Here is an 11,170-nt window from a genome sequence, read left to right as displayed (position 1 = left end):
ACCAGAAAAATAATTGGCACCAATACAGAGCTTTCTAAATTTTAACTTGTAAAGCGAATTGAACCCTCAAACATGAACATACAATCTTTTTATTTCTTGAGTTTAGATAAAATTCCTGCTATCCCAGTGCTTTTCATGAAAATGTTATTCAATGAGAATAATTTGCATTTGTGGTTTTTGTGTTCAAATGGGGAAAATGTGCATGCCTTGGATCATTTTCATGCATATGTTGGTGCATTTATATATGTACATAGAGAAAGTATATTCCTTGGATAGCCACTGATTTAGTTGGAAAATTAAAATCGATGCTCAAATTAGACAAAAAAATTTAAGAGAACTAATCATAGATATAAACAATTAATCAACATCTCTAAAAAAGATAAGTTTAAAACTCTTTTATATTTGTTTGTTCTGTCTGCTTCAGAATAATTAGGAAAAGTCATTCAGTACTTTTGGTTCTTTCTCATTTTTTAAAATATTCTTCAAGAAATTTGCAAGCTGATGTTATTTTTCTTCTTGAATAATTAGAGAATTACGTATACCACATATTCAAAATCTTATACAATTATTAAAATTTTACTTAAGTTCATTAATGTTTCACCACAGGCTTGAATTGAAGATAGCTATCTGTGAAAAGCAATCATTTTGAAGACGTTGCACATTGATTTCGCTAGAGGTACAAGCCAACTTATATTCTTGTGTTCTTTTTTATTAGAAATTAGATTAAGTTACATATGTGATATTAACTTTGTTCATTTGTTTGAACCTGTAATGTACATTCATTTTCATCTTTTGGTCATTTGGATTCTTAATTTCTTTTTTAAACTGGAGTGTCATTGCAGTGGATATATTATATGACATGCAAATTTTATTCTTAACATTGATTCGTGTAAAAAACTGTTTACTTGGTGACACGTGATAAATGGCTAGTGGTGGAAAACCTTTGGGGTTCGGTCTGTTTGCTCATGTCTTGTGCTTTTATCTCAAATAGTGACCTTCTTGTTGACTTCCAAATAGCTTCTTGGTATCCTAATAATTTTTTTGTTGTATGAGTGATGCTCTTTGTTAATATTATTCTTAATTGCTTTCTTTTGCTTATATATATGTATATGTATGTATGTATATATTTTAAGGTTAAATTTGTCATGGTTACAGAATATGGATAAAACTTGGATGCAAAAGAATATATGAAGCAAAGAATATTGGGATGGTTTGTAAAAATTCTTAGATTATGCATTCCAGAATTCATGTATAAATGGGATGATATTATGTTCATGTAAAGAATGTAAGTGTGGTGTATGTACGTATTACCTGGGAGAATGCAGAACTTCATTTGAAAGTTTATGGTTTTGTTAAAGGACATTGGGCAGCTCATGGAGAATTTGTTTACTCTAGTGCACCAAAACCTACTTCCCATGATATCTCACATGGGGTACGGGATGAACTTGATGACATGCATGGTTTGGTTCATGATGCATTGGGAATTCTTGAACAAGATCATACAAGGATAGATGGAACTGAATACAAAAGCCAGTTGCCCAATGTCGAAGCTGAAAAGTTTTACAATCTAATTGATAATTCTAACAAAGAGCTTTACGTTGGATGTAAAAGATTCTCAAAACTTTCCTTTATGATTCGGTTGCTTCACATCAAATGCCTTGGTAAACTCAGCAACAAAATTTTTGATATGTTACTTGATTTGTTGAAAGAAGCCTTTCCAGATGTGATGGATGGTTTGCTCATAAGACAAGGAAGAAATCCTATGCTCAAATTCGAAAGAAATTGGTAAATCTTTTTAACCTTTTAGTTTCATTTAGTTTTTTCTTGTATCACCTAGTGGTCTTATAAAGACTTCATTTTTTATAGATGAAAAAATTAGGTCATCTCCCATCACGAGTTGACATGTTCGAACACTGTTATACTGACTCAAACGGAAACCCGGGAAATGATGACGTTACAGCTACATTAGTAAGTTACTAATTGGTTGATGAAATTAGTACTCTAAATGACTTAAATTGTCTACTAACTTAAGACCGGTTTTATTTTTATTGATGTAAGATAATCGATTTTAGTAATATTGAACTTTTTCTGGATTTTGAATACAGCCAGCTTTGAAGGAAAAAGTTAGCCAACTTCCCCCTGGTTCTAATGATGATGTTGGTCGTAACGATGCATTTTCCCAAGTATTTGGGGAAGTGTATTCTTCAACATAACCCTTCTAATTCTGATCCAATGGTTATATTAAGTGGTTAAAAAAAAAAAAAAGAAGACCCTTGGTTCCAATTGCATTTACAACTAAAATGGCTGAAAAGACTGAAAGTATACATTTTTTTAATGTTCAACAGCTACTTTGAAACAAAATTTAGATTAGAGACCAAAACATGACAATGGAAGTAATTTATAGGCGTTCTATACACTTTATCCCTTGTTCTGTCGGCACTAATGACTAAATTTGACAGGAATCCTCAAACGTGACATTTTTTTATTGAGGGGCTTATTTGCGAGACTACATTATTGAGGGGTCAAAAGAGTGCAAAGAAAATAGTTTAGTGGTCAATCGGATGCTTTCCTAAAAAAAAAAAAAAGTTATAACAAAGACGACATGTTATATGCCCATTTGATTAAAAATTTACATGATAAATTAGTTTCTCGTCTAACCTATGAACGTACGAGCTCGAACATGACTTTGAACCGTGTTTTTTTTTTTTTCAAAGGGACTTTGAACCACGTTCAAAATAGCAAGCACAGTTGGAAATTCAGAATCAATATTTAGACCCTGTATAGCTTTGAGCAACTGCCGGAATTTTACGTGCTCTACCAAAGCTGAACTGACCTTCATGATCATGAACAAAGATGAACCCACTTGTCACTATCATGAGCCCAACAAACAGCTCTACCCCAGCAGCTCCCAAGTCCTCGAATATGGCCCCAGAAGAATAAATTATCAGCTGCCTTTCACATGGAGCGGTCCAAGAGGACTCTGCTGTCCTCTGGTTCGTCTCTACTGCCTGCACTGTATTAGCTTGTTTGAAGTTATTAAACTTACTGTTCATTGTCAACATCTGATAAATTGGATTGGCCTTACTAAGAATAGAATTAAAACTTTAAAAACAGGAATACAAATGGAAGCACAAAGTCAAACACCAGTAATATAAGGTTTGCTATCTCCGATGAGTCATTAACTAACACACTCAGAAGTTTAGAAAATTATCCATTAAGCATCCACAAGAACATGGAGCACCAGCACTTTCTCATCACTGCTCTACCATCTCAAGGCCACATCAATCCTACTCTTCAGCTAGCTAAAAACCTTGCACGAACAGGTGCCCAAGTCACCTTTGCCACCACGGTTTATGGATTTAGCCGCATTAGAAACCTTCCAGCCTCTGGTTGTCTCTCCTTTGCATCCTTCTCCGATGGATATGATGATGAAAAGTCTCAGAAAAACGCGATTTCACGAGCTTTTCATCTGATACAAAGCGTTTCGGTTATAAAGACCTTACCAAGTTGATCCAAACTACATCCAAGGAGGGTCGTCCAGTTACCTTCTTAATCTACACAGTTATGCTGCCTTGGGTGGCAGAAGTGGCGCGCGAGATGCATATTCCGTCGGCTTTCTTAGCTATCCAAAGTGCCACCACATTTGCCATCTATTACAGGTACTTCAATAGCCATGATGGTTTTTATGATGGAGTTCGTGAAGTTGAGTGTTCTTCAATTTCCATCAAATTGCCTGATCTTCCCTTGTTCGAAAAGGAGGATTTGCCCACCTTTCTCTTACCCAATGTTCAGTTCTTTGCTTTTACAGTTCCTTTTTTTCATGAACATATAAAGACCTTAGAGCAAGACTCTAAACCTTGTGTACTAGTCAATACTTTTAACGAGTTGGAAGAATCATCAATCAAAGCTGCTGATGGTATGAATCTGATCCCAATTGGACCTTTGATTCCTTCAGCTTTTTCTGATCGCAATGATTTCACTGATAAATCTGTCGGTGTCGACTTATTTGACACCCCTTCAAAAGGCTTTCTCCAATGGTTGGACTCAAAGCCAGAAAGGTCAGTGGTTTATGCATCATTCGGAAGCCTTGTGACATTAAAGAAAGAAGAAAAGATGGAGATTTTGCATGGATTAAAGGAAGCTGGAAGGTCTTATTTGCTCGTGTTACGAGCAGATAACGAACAGGAAGAAGAAGTAAAGGAAGTGGTAGAAAATATTTCAAGTGAAGAGGGGATGATAGTGCCATGGTGTTCACAAATGGAGGTACTCTGTCACAGATCAATAGGGTGTTTTCTCACACACTGTGGGTGGAATTCAACACTGGAGAGTATTGTTGCTGGGGTTCCAATTGTGGGATGTCCACATTTATCTGATCAGACAACAAATGCAAAGTTGATCGAGGAAGTTTGGGGTATTGGGGTGAGAGCAAAAGCTAATGAAGAAGGGGTGGTGGAAAGAGCAGAGATCAGGAGGTGCTTGGATACTGTGATGGGAGGTGGTGAAAAAGGGGAAGAAATAAGAAGAAATTCTGCTAAATGGAGATGTATGGCGATTGAGGCTGTGAAGGAAAATGGATCTTCACATAACAATTTCAGAAACTTCTTGCAGAAATTAGAGTAAGGAGACAAGGATATGATGATTTTGAGTCTGAGTTTATGAAGTGATCATCAATTGAACCTTTTGTCATTTGTCATGACTAACATGCCAATTGAATTTATTGCTCATGTTTCTGTTGTATTGGTCGCGTCTTACATGATCAAATTGAATTATGTTTCCAAGAATTATTTAAATCACTTACCAAGACCGATGAAAAAGGGAAAAGATTTAGGGTAAATAACATATAACCCCCATAGTGGTGCATAATGCCAGATAACCCCTTTAAGGTTTCAAAATCGTCATATAACTCTCCTATGATTTTATGTAAAGTAGAAAATAGATGAAATGCACAATTAATTACAGCAGTTGTACAAGAGATGCTCCAAAAGTGTGTGTGATAAGATCATAATATCTGCTTAACCCCATTATGGTTTGCATAAACATCCATTACACCCCTTTTTAGTTTTTGCATTTATCTACATAATTCCTATGTGATTTTATATAAGGTGATTAAGTCATCATTTGATTTAGCATTTAAATAAGAATATTACTTGTATTTCAACTAACGACGCTATATAGGTTATTTTTCATTAAGTTTCCACTTTATATGAAATTATTGGGGGTTTAAAATGTTAGAGAAATCATGTGATAATAAATGAAATCATAAGGGATTTATTTGTAATTTACCGAAGATTTATGTTGTTCCTAATCCAATCGCTCGAGCACCTTCTTCACATCAGAAAAGTTGAAGTTTTTTATTTAACCAATTAGACAACAGGTGAGTGCAATAACAATTTAGGTAACAGCTGATTAGTAAAATTATAGGACTATTTTAAATTTGTACCCTAACATTGTGCCACATACTCACCTTGCATCTTAAACTTTAATTTTTGAATATTGCACCCTAAGCTCACATATTCTTGCCATTAGAATCCCATTGTTAATATATCATAAGAAAAATTAGCGGAAGTTGCACACAACATGCCGTTTTAACAATTCCACATTTGTAAAAGGACTTATTCCACTTTCCACCATAAACTTTAATTCCTTACGTATTGTACACTAAGCTCATAAATATGTCCTATTCAAGTTCAATTGTTAACAATGTAAGTAAAACCAATGAAAAGAAATCTCCATAGTCCATTTCTCAGAGGTCTCAATATTGTTCACTCCTTGTGTTTGTCAGAAAAAAGCCAACTAAAAATGAACACCTAGTGGATCATAAATAGCAAAAGCATATTCTTGTTCTTTTTTTGGCTTATTTTTTTCTCATAAATTACAAATTAATCCAAGAAGTTGAACTTGATGGCTTATGCAACTTATGCAACTTGACACGCACTGACTAATTCTATCCAAATCATAAGAAAATATGTTTTATTGATGCCACAGAAAATATGTTCGTCAATGAAGTCAGTCGAGTAGGTCAAGAATTAGGCGAACTAGTCTTATTTTTTGTGAAGAGTAGAAAGACAGTATACTTCAGTGATTGGTTGGTTGGTATATAGTATACTTTTTAACGTTTGAAACGTAGTTGGCCCCTTTTATTTTATGTTACATGTTCCAATCATGAATTGTGGAAAATGTGGTTTATGGAGAAAAGCATCAACGCACAGGAACCGGATCAAGTGAACGAAGCTAGTCAAGATGCATACTTCCAAACACAACTCACAAATTGAAGCGTAAAAGTCATTAACACAAGTTTGAATATAAGCTTTGCAATCTCCTCATCAGTCAATAACCAATACGCGCAAAAGATTAGGAAATAATTGAGCATCCACCATGAACATCAAGCACCAGCACTTTCTCATCACTGCTCTACCAGCCCAAGGCCACATCAACCCTACTCTTCAGCTAGCAAAAAACTTGGCAAGAGCCGGTGCACAAGTCACCTTTGCCACCACGGTTTATGGCCTTAGGTGCATTAAAAACCCTCCAGCCTCTATTGGTCTCTCCTTTGCATCCTTTTCGGATGGCTATGACGATGAAGAACCTATGAAAAACCGCAATCCCGGGCCTTATTTATCAGATGTTAAGTGTTACGGTTCTAAAGACCTTACCAAGTTGATCCAATGTTCATCCAATGAAGGCCGACCAGTGACCTTCTTAATCTACACTGTGTTGCTGCCTTGGGTGGCAGAAGTGGCGAGTGAAATGAATATTCATTCGGCGCTTTTGGCTATCCAATGTGCCACCTCGTTTGCCATATACCACAGGTACTTCAATAGCCATGATGGAATTTATGATGGAGTTCGTGAAGTTGATTGCTCTTCAATTTCCATAAAATTGCCTGACCTTCCCTTGTTGCAAAAGGAGGATTTGCCGACCTTTCTCTTACCGAATGATCCATTATTTGCTTCTGTAGTTCCTTTTGTTCATGAAAATATTAAAATCTTAGAGCAAGACTCAGAAGCTTGTGTGCTTGTCAACACTTTTAACGAGTTAGAAGAAGCATCAATCAAAGCTGTTGATGGAATGAATTTGATCCCAATTGGACCTTTGATTCCATCAGCCTTTTGTGATGGCTACGATTCATCTGATAAATCTGTTGGTGGCAACTTATTTGACATCCCGGAAAATGACTGTCTTCAATGGTTGGACTCAAAACCAGAAAGGTCAGTGGTTTATGCATCATTCGGAAGCCTTTTGAGTTTAAAGAAAGAAGAAAAGATGGAGATTTTGCATGGATTAAAGGAAGCTGGAAGGTCTTATTTGCTCGTGTTACGAGCAGATAACGAACAGGAAGAAGAAGTAAAGGCAGTGGTAGAAAATATTTCAAGTGAAGAGGGGATGATAGTGCCATGGTGTTCACAAATGGAGGTGCTCTGTCACAGGTCAATAGGGTGTTTTCTCACACACTGTGGGTGGAATTCAACACTGGAGAGTATTGTTGCTGGGGTTCCAATTGCGGGATGTCCACATTTTTCTGATCAGACAACGAATGCAAAGTTGATTGAGGAAGTTTGGGGTATTGGGGTGAGAGCAAAAGCTAATGAAGAAGGGTTGGTGGAAAGAGCAGAGATCAGGAGGTGCTTGGATACTGTGATGGGAGGTGGTGAAAAAGGGGAAGAAATAAGAAGAAATTCTGCTAAATGGAGATGTATGGCGATTGAGGCTGTGAAGGAAAATGGATCTTCACATAACAATTTCAGAAACTTCTTGCAGAATTTGGAGTGAGACTGATACTAATTTCTTGTAAAAGGGCTGTGTTTGAGTTTCAGTCCTTCAAAATCATAGGTTTTTTGTAATCATGTATTGATGATTGAATAAATTACAATACCTATTTAATTGTTGAAAACTCCTTTAAAAAAAAAAAAGCTGCTTGGGACCGCATACAGCTTTAAATGTGGATTTCCTTCTTTCAACAAAAAAAAAAAAAAAAATTTTGTGGATTTCCTGCACTTGACTTTTTGAAAATTGCAATGGCCTCCCTTTGACTCAGTCTTTTCCGTGTTTCGAAGTGCTACGTAAGCACAGACGTTTCTTCGCCATAGTGGCTTAACAATTTAGATAGGGTATTATCTAAATTCTGTTTGTTTGGATAGGGTATTATTTGAAATATTATTTGGAATAATTACTGTAGCATTTTTTGTGATGTGATGTATGTGAGATAAAAAGGTGATTGGAAATATAAAAAGGTGGATTGGAAAATGTGTATATGATGCAAGCGAAATATTATTTGGGATAAGTTTTGTATCCAAACACTTGTAAAGATTGAGTTGCAAAATGAATTAACATATTCAATATTTGAATTGAGCTCGATTTGCTAACATGTTTTTCGAATTTGGTTCGTCAATGATAAATCAAGCGAAACATGCATGAGAAATATATAATGCTTGTTAATGTACCAAATTTGACAAAAATCTTAGGTCAATAAAATGGCATCAAACTTTAGTTTTATATGAAAAAATTTCAAGCTACAAGAGTCCCGATATAACAAAAATTTGTTTAAATCCGACTCGACAAATAAATAACTCAAGATTAAAGACAATTTCAAACTCGTCAAAGAAGTATCGAAGTGTAAATACTAAATATTTGGCTTAATTAGGATCGTTTTCACCAACTTAAGGAGTAATAAAGTAGAGTGTAAAGTTCAAATGGTTGAAGTAAAATTACATAATCAGCGGCATTGTAGGATAAAATTGAAATGGTAAAAAAAAAAAACGTCAGACTAAGAGAGCATCAGGGCAATTTTCAACAAATAAATATTGATGAGGGCAAAATAAAACAAGGATAAACAAACAGAAGTTGCCCTATTAAATATATTCCCTCCATAGCACTATGATGTTTTTGATTTTTTTTCACACAATTTAAGAAAAATTAGTTAACTTTATTGAAAGAGTAAATCTAGCCCAATGTCTTCCTAAAATATCGTTACATTAATATTATTAGTATAACTAACCATTATACTTTACATTAATTGCAACAACAGTATTGATGAAAAGTCACACCATTCAAGACATATATCAAAACAATTAATGAATAAGGTAAGTTAATTTCACTGATAATAAAGCACAATAAATAAGAATATTCTAGAGAAGTTAAAATTAACTATATTCTTTAATTGAAAAGTGAACTGCTCCCTCTATCCCATTTTAATAGTTTTAGTTTTTTCTTTCACACAGTTTAAGAAAAAGTGGTTAATTTTGTTGGAAAAACAAATTTAGATTGCTATTTTTCTAAAATACCCTTACATTAAATAGAGTACAACTTTATATTAATTATTCATGAAAACTTGAATTGATGGTTTATAGGAATTTGAATTAACGGTCAAGAAACAATCTACATTAAATAGGGTAATTTATACTAATAATAACCTATATTGAATAAGGGTATTTTAGATAAATTAAAAGATAACTATATTTTTCAATTGAGAAGTGGACTACAATTTGGGACAGACGAAAAAGAAAAACAGGATTATCAAAAAGTGGAACGGAGGGATTACAATTTGAGATGGACGAAAATGAAAAACAAAACTGTCAAAGGATGGAGGGAGCAATAAATATGCTTGTCAAAATGGATCTTCACACATTTCAGAACTTTCTTACAAGACTTGGACTGAAAATGTTAATTTTAGTGGCCAATCAACGTACGCAAGCATTTGACGGTTTTGTCTTTTTTATCTTTGGGAAGAAACTAGATTGATATCGAAATAAATAATGACCATTCAACATCACATAATTGTTTGCTTCAGTGTTTAGTTGGTTGGTATATAGTACTCCCTCCGTGTCACTTTGATAGTTCTGGTTCTTTTTTTACACAATTTAATAAAAAGTAATTAATTTTATTGGAACAATCAATTTAGGTAACTATTTTCCTTAAATACCCTCATATTAATTAGAATACAACTTTATGAGAACTTGAATTGATGGTAAAAAAAGAATCAACTCTCATTAAATGGGGTAGGTTTATAGTAACAACAACTTACATTGAATAAGGGTATTTTATGAAAATTAAAATACAACTACATTCTTCAATTGGAAAGTGGACTACAATTTGGAACAGACGAAAAAGAATAACAGGACTATCAAAGTGAGACGGAGGGAGTAGCACTTTTCCGTATTAAATACCTTCTTGGCCCCTTTTATAGACATGCTATATGTTCCAGTCATGCATTGGGGAAATTTTGGATTATGGAGTAAAGCGGCAATTCATTGGAGCAGCAGCAGAATCAAGTGAATGAAGCCAAGGCACATATAAGTTCCAATTAAGAATTTACTTGACTTCCAAACACAACTCACAAATTTAAGCACAAAAGTCATTAAGACACACAAAAGTCATTTAACACAAGTTCGAATATAAGTTTGCTTCTTCCCCAAGAGTCATTAATCACTAGTGCTATTGGTACACTCTACGTGTGTGTGCTTATTATAAAAATATATAATTAATTATTCTTTTTTTACATTAAGTTATTATCTGTAAAATCATCATGTTAGAGTATGTATATATTTTTGTTTTTAGAAATCTATAAATACTATTCTTTTTAATATAGGAAGTTATTATATTTAAAATCATGGCAGAGAAAAAGATAGGAGGTGAGGAGTTGTACTTGAGAGTTAAATCATGATAGAAAAAAGGAGAAATTTGAGTAGTTTGAAAACAAATTTTAAAGGGTATTTTTGGTATAACATTAAGTAACACAAATTGTTTATACCAAAAAAGGAACCTCTCCCATTGTATATAAGTATACCTGGCAATTGGGCGGGTTGGGCGGATTTTGGACGGATTGATATTGGATTTTATTTAGATGGGTTACACCCAATCCGTCCAACTTTAGATTGGGTTATATTGGATCATCTTAAACTCATGACCCAAATATGACGCAATATATTAATTAATAGATTTTGATACGTAAACTCTCTCAAATACATTTTCACATACAAAAATTTTTTTTCACACACATAAACATATTTTCACATAGATAGACATATTTTCACACACTAAAAAAGTCACAGACACAAACACACACTCACTTCTTAAGCTCTTTTGAAATACGCTATTTTTACACATACAAACACATTACAATACACACTAATATACTTTCACAAATACACACATGTACTAACTATTTAAACTA

The 11,170-nt window shown here is 34.1% G+C and overlaps 1 protein-coding gene and 1 pseudogene across 1 annotated transcript; both read left to right on the top strand.

The window, feature by feature from the left end:
* Positions 1-3,171: 3,171 nt before the first annotated feature.
* LOC113765601 lies at positions 3,172-4,767 on the top strand (annotated as a pseudogene).
* Positions 4,768-6,309: 1,542 nt separating this feature from the next.
* Positions 6,310-7,811, top strand: LOC113765368 (UDP-glycosyltransferase 75C1-like). The gene has a single exon (XM_027309519.1). The coding sequence runs from the start codon at positions 6,376-6,378 to the stop codon at positions 7,768-7,770; it is 1,395 nt and encodes a 464-aa protein (XP_027165320.1). The 5' UTR covers positions 6,310-6,375; the 3' UTR covers positions 7,771-7,811.
* The last annotated feature ends 3,359 nt before the right edge of the window (positions 7,812-11,170 follow it).

The sequence above is a fragment of the Coffea eugenioides genome, chromosome 3 (assembly GCF_003713205.1).
Source record: "Coffea eugenioides isolate CCC68of chromosome 3, Ceug_1.0, whole genome shotgun sequence".
In the NCBI taxonomy this organism is placed as follows: Eukaryota; Viridiplantae; Streptophyta; class Magnoliopsida; order Gentianales; family Rubiaceae; genus Coffea; species Coffea eugenioides.
The sequence above is the reverse complement of the archived record's forward strand: the minus strand, read 5'-3'. Positions and strand labels throughout refer to the sequence as shown.